At 33.0% G+C, this 11412-nt stretch overlaps 1 protein-coding gene across 4 annotated transcripts; it reads left to right on the top strand.

The window, feature by feature from the left end:
* Positions 1-208: 208 nt before the first annotated feature.
* conu (Rho GTPase-activating protein conundrum) lies at positions 209-7742 on the top strand. 4 transcript variants are annotated; one of them, XM_018521823.1, is made up of 10 exons: positions 209-257; positions 2755-2949; positions 3683-3924; positions 4570-4700; positions 4784-4965; positions 5058-5208; positions 6139-6482; positions 6553-6719; positions 7110-7287; positions 7366-7742. In XM_018521823.1, exons 2-10 carry the CDS (start codon positions 2808-2810, stop codon positions 7740-7742), a joined length of 1914 nt encoding a protein of 637 aa, XP_018377325.1. In that variant the 5' UTR covers positions 209-257; positions 2755-2807. The 4 variants fall into 4 exon arrangements, with proteins under 4 accessions (XP_018377325.1, XP_018377322.1, XP_018377323.1 ...); XM_018521820.1 differs by having other exon boundaries at positions 238-524; XM_018521821.1 differs by having other exon boundaries at positions 238-524; positions 2701-2949.
* Positions 7743-11412: the final 3670 nt, after the last annotated feature.

Raw genomic sequence — 11412 nt, 5'->3', positions numbered from 1 at the left:
CTCGCTGCTATTGGTGTATTCTTCTAGATCATCCAATAGCAGTGAGCGCTCACGGATCCACTCCACAACAATTGAGTTTGCTGAACGCGACCAATATTCCGTTCACATTCCGTTCTGCTGTTTCTTTCTCCATGGGGACGCAGCCTAAAAATGTACACACCGCATTCGGCGACGTGAGACCTTCCAATCAGCGACGACATCCGTCAAAAATCTGGCAACTCTGGGCTCTGGGACGAATGCGTCGCAAGCAGTCGCTAGTAAGTCATCTGACCTGACAAGTTCTTATTTAGATTTGTTAATTCAAACCGAATCTACTCCGAAGACAGACTTAAGACCATTTTATGTCGAAGAAGAAAAGATTTGATTCAACATACACTTTGCTCTTCACGTTCGTTTAATGTTCTCAATGGAACGTTTGCTGTTTTTGAGTGCATTAAAAGTTGGAAGTCGCACCCACATAATATGCGTGTATATCAGTGTATATAAACTATGATATAAAAACGTATACGTAAAAATGAATGATCGTAAGTGTATCTTGCAGTTTGCTTGTGAAATGTGATGAAATACTTTGCTCGACATATCACTCAAGAAAGGTCTTTTTATCGTGAATAATTGAGTGTGCTCTTTATTGCTGATTGATCTCCCGATAAAATTCCCATGAAAATCTCATTGAACCATTCAATTTTCTTCCTAATTTTGATGGTAAATGATGTGAATGTATTATCTGCCGTCAAGACGTAAAACCTCAATTAATGTTTGAACACATGAAAAAATGTTTATTTGACAAATCTCTAACTTTTGTCAATTTTGTGATAGAACATCCTGTATATGGATACCTTTAAAAGAAAAACTTAATTCATTTTTTGTGTTTGAATAAAATGGCATAGATGTAACAAATATCAATTTTGGAATATGAATTAATAATCAAAGGCTTTGACACAAAAAATAGAAGACAATAAAGACGTAAAACAGTAAGCAACTCGGGCAAATATAGTAGAGACATATGGTCTGTTTTCTATACTAGACTGCACTAGCATTCTTTCTCGTTTTTCACAAATATTAAACATATACCTATCTGACTTTAATTTCCAAAAATGCACACTAGTTTAGCCACAGAAAACAGATCTATAAGACAATGACATAAGCAATATTAAATCCAAAATGTTGATTTGCTTACTGCTTATGTCTTGCTGCTTGAAACATTGGCTGCATTCAGCAGATTCAGCAGTTTTGCAACTGTTTTATGATTCGTCCTGCTGATTGGATTATACTTTTAGATTTAAAGGAATAGTCCTATCTCAGCGAAGAATCACAAAACGGTTGCAAAACTGTTGAGTCTGCTGAACGCAGTCATTTTGAATGCTTTATAGGCTTTCTATAAGCTTCAATAAGCTATTACTTAAGTAAGTCATAAAAAATTAACCAGGAAGGCTCCGATTGCACACATTGCATATTGTACACATGCGTTACTAATTGGCTAATTTAAAAATAAAATATTCTCATTGGTAAAGTAGTGAAAAATTACTAGGCACCAGCTGATATGAGTGGTGTGTGCAGACAGGATCCTCCCAATTAACTAATCACAGTCGAATGTTAGAAGAATAATTGATTATGTTTGGTCAATTTCTTATGGCTTAAGATTTAAAGCTTAGGTAATGACTTATTGTAGAAAATCCGTTAATGAACTTTCTATAATAAGCCATTATCTAATCTTTAAATCTTAAGTCATAAGAAATTGACCAATTATAGTCGATTATTGTTCGTAATTGACTGTGACTATAGGTCTGTTCGCGTTGCTCGCACTTTTTGCACTCGGCATCTTCACTTTCTCTCTTTTCAAAGCCAAATATATACCTATATATTTCGGATATGCTTTCGGTGTTCAGAAAGTCTGATTTTTAATTTTCTCCCCGTTTGTCCCACATAGGAAGCATCGCAATCACAACAATTGATTTTGTAGACTACATTCCTTTTTAATTCATTATTTAAAGAATCTTTATGAACCTTAATAAACTCATTTAACGAAATCCGTTATCAGCGACTCCAAAACCCCCGGATACTGCTTTTCATGAAAATTGAAGAAATTTTGAGATTTTGGTCCACTATATTGGATCGGCCATTTTGAATTTTGAAAATCTACTGATTCGTAATCAGCAACCCGAAAAACCTTCGGATACAAATTTTCAAAACAGTCGGTTACAAAAACATACCAAAAACCCTGACACAAAAGGTTGAAAAACATAAAAAATTCAATTTGCTCTATTTCAGTGAAAAAAAGTTTGATCATAGCAATCTAATATGCGTTGGAAAGAATAAGAATAACACTTTAATGTGACACCTGGCTGGATGCTGAAAAAAAATTTTTAGACATTTTATAAGTCGTTGAAAATGGCCAAAAACTTCATTTTTTGCACCTTTAAGTTAGAATGTCTCAAAAACTTGACGTGATACGACATTTTCATGACTAGATTCGTAATCAGCGCATCAAAATCTATCAGAAACAACTTCGTTTACTTTAAGGCCAAAAAAATGTTGAATTTTTGTCGACCAGTAGGGATAATAGACATTCTTACACTTACCTATGTCGAGCAAAGATACTGAATCATTTAAATTTAAGCTAACAATAAGAAAGACATAATTGAAGCAATTACATACAATAACATTGAAGTAAAACTTATGACATGATAAATATCTTTCTAGATATTAGAATAAGAGCACATTTTTTAAAGTAAGCATTTCTAAATGTTTCCAAAGACTCTTTATTTGGTGATTATACATACCCAAAGGATACAAAAGAAAACGGAAACATGGATAGAGGACATGGTGCCACCTACGTAGGAAGTGATGGCCACTTACTCGAATACTGGGAAGAATATCAGAAAATGATAGAAGAAACAAAAATGTTGGATGATTATTTAGATGAAGAATGTAGCTCCCGAAGTTATGATGGTATGTACAAGATAATTTAAGCTACACATATGGTGTCCTTGAATTTCCATATACGAAGTACAAGACGTAGTACTTTATGCTAAAACAAACAATTTTTTCCTTTAATAAAATTGTGTCTGGCAAGTGAAGAGTAGACTTTAAAAATGCATTTTATTCAAAATATCATTTCTTAAGTTAGAGATGGCATAGTGTTCAATAATAAAAGACACATATTATAAGCTAGTTTCCTTGTGGCTTTCTTTTTTATTTTAAAAAAATTATAAATTTTGGACAAAACGCATTTTGAAAGTCTGCTCGTCAAGTAATTTTTACAGAATAGCTGGTTTTCGTACGTTTGTTTCCTTTTTTATTTCAACTCTATTACAATAAAATATCATATATTTAATAGTTTTTGAGAATTAACATTAAAACATTAAAAACGATCATTATGCATCTCTTTTATGGAAAAAATTTTATTCACTTCATTCACATTTTTACGTATGTTCTCTTCATGTTTATGGAAACTGATTGCTCCATGTGATTCTGTGCAAAAACTATAAAAACTATAAAAAACACATTTTTCACATTCCGGTTGGATACAAAAATCGCTTTATTCGTTCCTTTAAGAATTTAAATCTAACAAAACTAAGTAAAATGTATGAAAATCTTAAAAATAAAAAGTTGTTATTATGCTGCAACTTAACATTATACATTTTAAATTTATAGAATGAATATTTTTGGATTTTTTTGACAGAAGGAGAGGAAGAAGCTGAATGGTTACATGCAGCTGGTTTAGGGCAATTAACAGAGGCGTGGAAGGCAGGCAGGGAAATTCAACCTGAGGAATTAGGAGCTGTTTTGCGTCCTCTGTCACGAGCTCAAGCAGAAACTGTAAAACGTCGCGTGAGATCGCTTAATCATACAGTTAAACAATGTTTTAATCAACGCCAACGTGTTCGCAAACCAGACATTAGAGATGTCTTTAAAGATGTAGAGGTATATTGATAAATTAATGGATATTAAAAAATTAAAATATATATCTTTGATTATATAAGTATAAAGCAAGTTAGTTGGGAAATGTTATGTGTATATATGGTAATAATTAAGTACTCTAAGATTTTAAGGAGTGACTCCTCACACTAAATCAAGAAAAAAATTTCATATAACCATATAATTCGCAACGGCCTATAGTTCTAAAGATACAAACTGTCCAAGTTAAAGGCAAAATATTTTTTCTACACGACAAGGTGTAACACGGCGTATCGACGAGATATTATTAAAGCCGTCGGCAAATTTTCGTGACTATCAATGGAACCTGGAGGAGCCCGGGAATAATTGAAGAACGATAACGTTACCGACAATTAATAAAAATTTATTAACATAAATATTTCGATAATACATTATTAAATTCGTAACTTTTTATTATATAAATGCTGTAATAGTATCCGTCTTTAATAATATCCGTTACCGTCTTTAATAATATCCGTTACCGTCTTTAATAATATCCCGTCGGACACGGCGCAGGCGCAAGAGAATTGTTCCCGGTCATAGCGACGTGGCGCAACGGCGCAAAGGAAATAAATTATTTTATATAAATTGTAAATGTATTATTTATGTTTTTTTTTTACTGTATTATTATAGGTCTCCAGCACAGGTACACGATCACGTAGTGCCACACCTGATTCTTTAGATTCAATTCGAGACGCTACACCAGAAAATGCATCACCTCCTTTACCTCAAATAGTCAATGTGATTGAGGATGCGCATCAAAAGTAAGTTTATATTATTGTAATTATTTTATTGTAATTAACATACATGCTATTTTTGTGGTGAAATTTATTTCTAATTATTAAAGCGCTGATATTCCGAGTTTTGTTTCTACATTCCACCGTACGTCAAATGAAAGAAAAGCAACAGTTCGTAAAACATTAAATGTCCCCCAAACAGTTCTCAATTTTGTGCCTGCTTCTGTGCCCGTGCAAGAAATTTTCAGAAGGGCCGGGAATTGGTCGAGAGGGGATGTCGCAAATGATTCTGGTATTACTCTGCCTTTGCATTTATATATAATAATTTCTAGATTATCAGTAGTTTTACTTTGAAAAACTAAGATATTACATATTATCACACAGAAGGAATTCAATTGACCGGCTACCACAGATTAGGAACAATACACATTGCCAGGCCACTTCAGAGAAATGATAATTGTGGTCTTAATGATGTAGCAAATTTAGAAGCTGAATCAGTTAGAAAATTGGCTGGGTCAAAGGAATCAGCTCTTCGGTATTTTTAAGAAAATTGAATAATTGTTTTTAATTGTTATTGAAATATTTGGTAATTATTTACATTAGAGGACTCACATCAATGACCTTGACTTTGATATATGTTATTAAGGTCATGACTTTGAATGACTACCAACAAGTTTTAACCGTCGCTTGTTATTCGTTAAAAGGTTATTAACAGTCAAAGTTAGTGATTATTTCTCTGCTTTACATGAAAAGTCAGATAACTCTAGGCTGGGAGAAAGGTATGGGTGGGTCGATTAAGGCAATACGATTTTCCATGTGAAGCGAGATCTATATACCATCTTCCCTTTGCCTAGGGCGCCTAGGGGCGCACGCAAAGAGAAGTCCATCCCATGTAAAGCGATGGCCAATGACCACCGAAAACTAAAATATGGGTTAGGTTAGGTTATATGTTTTGGAAGCAGTGCCGCCTCTCGTAGGATGTGGCCCAACCTATTGCTGAAGGTACGGCTCACCGAGCGCACGGCGCGCGGCGCAGTAATTTCCAGATACCCTGTATATATTTAGCATGCTGATGTTCCCAACGCCACGGTGACATTCCGTAGCCATTGGAACTATGGGAGTGTCAGTGGGCTGCCCTAGGCAGAGGGGCGAGGCGGGGTGGAACTCGGTTCACGTGGAAAGTCAGATGTTCCTTGGAAGGGAAATAGGGTGGAATTCGCTGTGCGTGCAAAGTCGTAAAATATATTTTAAAGCGAAAAATTTCTGTTTTTTATATAGTAGAAATGAGACATCATTTTCCAAATTTTTTTGTAATAACTTTTTATCGAGTAACAAGCGACAACTAAAACTTGTTGGAGGTCATTCATGACTTTGGCAACATATGTCAAGGTCAACGTCATTAGAGAGGATCCCTTAATGTAAATAATTACCAAATATTTTTTCTAATTGTCATCTTATATTTAAGACGGAGTTCCGGAAATCATGTGACAGTAACACGAAGTCATAGCAGTTTATATGGCTTAACTAGACCAGCGGATGGAAACTTAATAGCTCGTTCATTAAGTCGTACATCATCACACGGTCATCTTAGTTTCGAGGAGATGTGCAAAACTAACGAAGCGAAATCTCAAATGTGGTCTGCTGACAATCTTATTACCAATGACGATTACGCTCGGCAAGATATAGAATTATTATCGCAACGAGATTTTATGAGATTGCAGCCTCTTTTATGGCTTGAGCTAACGGCGATTTTTGATAAATATAATATATCGCTTTCGAGACGAAAACCTAATAAGCGACGAAGGAAAGGTACATAAAATAATTATACTCGTGTGCAATTTCTTATGATTTTTTGTGATGTACATCTACATATTTGTAGCTGGAAATTTGTTTGGCGTTTCTTTATCGACATTATTACTCAGGGACAGTCAATTAACAAGTGAAGAAAATAACATACCACTAGTTTTTCAAAAAATCCTTAATGAATTGACAAAACGTGGAATAAAAGAAGAAGGAATTCTTCGTGTTGGAGGCCATAAGCAAAAAGTAAGTATAATTATTGATTAATTCTTTGCTGTTTAATCGTTAAAGATGCAGACGGTACTGATGCAGCATTAACGTGTCAATGCGCAGAAGTAATGTTTTAATTAAATAAATATATATAATATATATATATATATATGTATATGTATATGTATGTATATACACACAGGGTGTCCCGACCTTTTTTGCCAATCACTTTTGTGTAGATAGAGTGGGCTAAACTGAGTCGAAAAATCATAAAAGAAAAGTCATAAAAGTCATAAGGAAAGATTCATAAAAAATATGCTTAAAAACAGTTTTGCAAGAAAGGGTTAAAGTAATTGTTTATTTGTTTGTATGTCACTTAATTATTTATACATTATTTATTAAAGTCAAGTAAAACTAATTATTTAGGTGGAAATAATTTGTACGGAACTAGAAACAGATTTTTATTGTAAACCAAAGGAAATGGACAAGTTGTTTAAACGTACTCCGTGTCACGATTTGTCAGCCATTCTGAAAAAATTATTACGAGATTTACCGCAACCTCTTTTTACTATCGAATTGATTGATGCTTTCTATCAAAGTCATGGTTAGTAAATTATATATGTATACATAATACTTTACATATAAATATATGCTGTAAGGATATAAAGAAATCATTTTATAGGTGTCAAGAATCCTAATGACTTGGTGTATTCTCTTAATTTGTTGGTGCTGTTGCTACCTGTCGAGCATCGGTGTACTTTAGAAGCATTGTTAAATTTTCTGAAGTTGGTCATCGAAAATCAGACATCAAATAAAATGTCAATACATAACGTGGCGATGATAGTGGCACCATCGCTCTTTCCACCCCGATATGTTCATCCTCGAGACCATACCGATCTAACCGCTCAGGTTAACATGGCTGCTATATGCTGTCGAGTAACGGAAGCTTTGCTTAACAATGTTGAAAAGTTATGGTACATTCCGATGGAGCTTATAAATCAATTGCGAAGACAATCTGAAGTTGAAAGATATCGCAAATACAAGAAAAAATATTATTAATTATGATTAAATAACTTGGATTATATATTATCACATATACATAATTTTAAACTGTTTTATATTAAGAAGTCATGCTCAGTCAGGAATAAAAAAAAAATGTGTAACTTTTGATATTTTTTGCAAAAATTATAAGACTTTAAAAAATCTGTTTGTACATGTAAAAGAGTATATTTTTATGAGTTAAACATATTTTTTTATAAAAAAATATTTATAAATAAAAAAGATACAGCCATTTTCTTGAAGGTTTGAGAGAGAGAGAGAGAGAGAGAGAGAGAGAGAGAGAGAGAGAGAGATCACTGTTGCTAAAATCTGGACTAGAAATAAAAAATTCGAAAAGATTTGTTTAATATATTATAAATTATCTAGTCTTTGAACAAACAATTTTTCGAAATATTTATTTGGGACAAAATGGCAGACGTTAAAAGCCAAAGTTCCGATTTTCGATAAAAATATTGCTCGTTTTTCATCTAGAAAAAACTACGCATAAAAAATCCTTCGTTTAAGGACTAGTTTTGTATATTTAAAATAAATCTGCAAAGTTTGAAAGAAATCGACGTAGTAGTTTTCGAGATATCTTGGTCACCGATTTTGAAAAAACGCGTTTAAAGTTTCGAGAGAGATATACACTTAAATAAGAAATATTCATTTCTTAATACTTACAAAAAGTCATCTATTCCAGGCCTGTATAGAACTGATTGTAGCCTCCAAAATATATAACTCACAAAAATAGTTAGAAAGGGATGGCTTTGTCCCGCATCCAACTACCGCACTATACCTGCTTCTAACGGTCCAGCACAGTATGCTTTGAACTCTATCAATTTTAATCAGTTTAACTTGAAACTTTCAGAGAATATTTTTCAAATGTTGTACTTATAGAAAATGTCAAAACCCATAAATCGATTTTTTTTTAAGTTTCTGACTGAGCACGACAACTTAATGCGTAAGATGTACATTAACAGATTGAATATTGAAATTAACTTAAGTGACTCTTAAAATATCTTTACACATAATATTTTAAATAATAAAATTCTCCCTTCCTTTGTCATAAGTGCCTACATACATATTACAAGATCTATAGTATTTTGTTTTTGTATAAATTTTAAGATATGTAATTAATATTACTTAAACACTCTTTAATTCTTATTAGTTTATTATCACATTTCATTTTTCATGATTATTATAATTTTATTATCGTATATTATAATTTTATCATCATAATTATTATAATTTTATCATCATAATTTTATAATCATAAAATGATAATAAAGTTACAATAATACCTTATTATATTATGATTTGTTATATCTTATCATAATTTTATATTATCATATATTTATGTTTACCAAATTGTACATGTATAATAATATATTTAGAGATAAATAATTTATCATAGATTCTTTTTTGGCAAATTAAAAATTAAATACAACTTTTACACAAGAACGAATTATTTATTTGTAGTACACAGAAATTAAGAAATTTAATTTCACAATCAATTAATAATTATATTGCAAAAAATATTGATTTTTGTATTACAGTTACATAAAATATTAATTTATACGCAAAAGAATGTTCTTGAGTTGTATCTATACATACACATTTGTTTTTATGTACAATATTTATTTATGTTTGATTTATAATAAGCAATATAACAAATTGAAATACTTATGCGGTAATATATTTATGTATTATGTAATTGTATAATACAAAACAAGAAGTGGTATTTCGGATATATTATATAACATTAAATTTGATAATTTATTATAATAGTCACGACTCACGAATGTGGCCCTGAAAATGTCCTACCACGTTAAGTTTTTGAGATATTTTGAAGATGTAAAAAATTAGATATTTGGTCATTTTCAACCTACAAAATGTTTAACAATTTTTCAGCATCCAGGCGGAAGTCACATTAAAGTTTTAAATAAAGAACTTAATAAGAACTCTCAAAATTCAAAGTATTAGGAAAGTAGAAGACAGCTTGGAGGTACACAAGTATATAACAAATACTTTATGTGTACAAGTCGCAAAATTAGCGAGAAAAGAAAACAAATATTTCATCTTGAAAGTATTATTACAACATTTACATAATTATTTACATTTGAGTGAAGTAATACAAATTTCGCAGCCCTTTTTTGGTATGATGCGTAAGTGCTACATCGGAATACACGGTTTCCGATAAGTTGGAATCCTTCCGGGTGGCACCCAGTTGAACACGGCTCAATTGGACACGAGCCACTCACAGCGCTTGAGACTACAAAGCTCCTAAGCACCGGTCGCTGTGATTGGTGGTGTCCAATCGAGCCGTGATCAATCGGGATCACCCCCATAATGCATAGTGCATAAAGGAATCAATCAATCAAAATTCTTCTTTTCCATGGAATGAGAGGAAAGGAAAACTTCTGATTAGTTGATTCGCTTATGCACTATGCGTTATGCGTTATGCAAAAGCTTGTGTCTAGACTCTAATAGGCCTTCTACAATAAGCCATAAGTCAGAACGTCAGAAGTCTTAACCAGTCTTAACCAAGTCGTTCAAGTTGGCTATTGGCCAACTTCACCGATTATGACTTAAGATCGCTTAGAACTTCTGACTTGCGGCTTATTATAGAAGGGCTGTAAACCCGGATCTACAAAATAGTTTTAAACTTTAAGCCATAAGAAATGGACGAATCATAGTCGATTATTCTCCTCGAATTCGACCGCAATTGGTTGATATCTTACGGCTTAAGGCTTAAAACATGTATTATAGATCCTTAAAACATGTATTATAAAGGCCGCGACACAGACTTTTTTTCGACCGCAATTGGTTGATATCTTACGGCTTAAGGCTTAAAACATGTATTATAGATCCGGGGTAAAGGCCGCGACACAGACTTTTGCATAACGCATAACGCATAGTGCATAAAGGAATCAACTAATCAGAATCTTTCCTTTCCTCCCATTCCATGAAAAAGAAGAATTTCGATTGGTTGATTCTCTTATGCACTATGCGTTATGCAAAAACTTGTGTCTGGGCTCTTAATTCCTTGTTCCTTCTATTGTGCGCAAGGCCGTGGTCACGAAAATTCGCCCAGGGCTGACGGTCTTTAATAGTATCTCGTCGGTGGTGCTATCTACTATCAATTATTACCGCCATCGCCACAGCGCTACCTTCGTTGTCGACACTGTCGACAGTAGAGTCGCGAGTCACGCCGCCGGCGTAAATGAGTATTGTAGTTGCGCGATTGTATGTACTTTCAGCAATTGAATTGAAGTTTGTGATATGTGTAAGTGTCATCGCGCGTTTTCGTAGGCAAAAACGTTTTTCGGCATATCACTGTTTTCTGTCACATTTACATGGGTCACACACACGCACACTACGCACATACACACACACACACACACTATATATATATATATACTCATGCTTCATATCCCTTTCACTCTCGTTTTTTTGTCTTACCTTTCCTCCATCTGTCTACCTATTATTTATCTATGTAACCATTTATGTACTTATTTATCTATCTGTCGATCTATCCACTTATCCATTTATTTATTTATTTGTCTCTCTTGGTGAGAAGTATTAGTCGTCCTTTTTATTGGACAACTGAAAATTTTGGTTCAAAATGCATTAGAAGTGCACTTTTAATATTTAAAAAACGAAAAAATAGAGAAAGAAATAAGAGAAGTCG

The sequence above is a fragment of the Trachymyrmex cornetzi genome, unplaced genomic scaffold, assembly GCF_001594075.2.
Source record: "Trachymyrmex cornetzi isolate Tcor2-1 unplaced genomic scaffold, Tcor1.1 scaffold124, whole genome shotgun sequence".
NCBI lineage: Eukaryota > Metazoa > Arthropoda > Insecta > Hymenoptera > Formicidae > Trachymyrmex > Trachymyrmex cornetzi.
The sequence above is the reverse complement of the archived record's forward strand: the minus strand, read 5'-3'. Positions and strand labels throughout refer to the sequence as shown.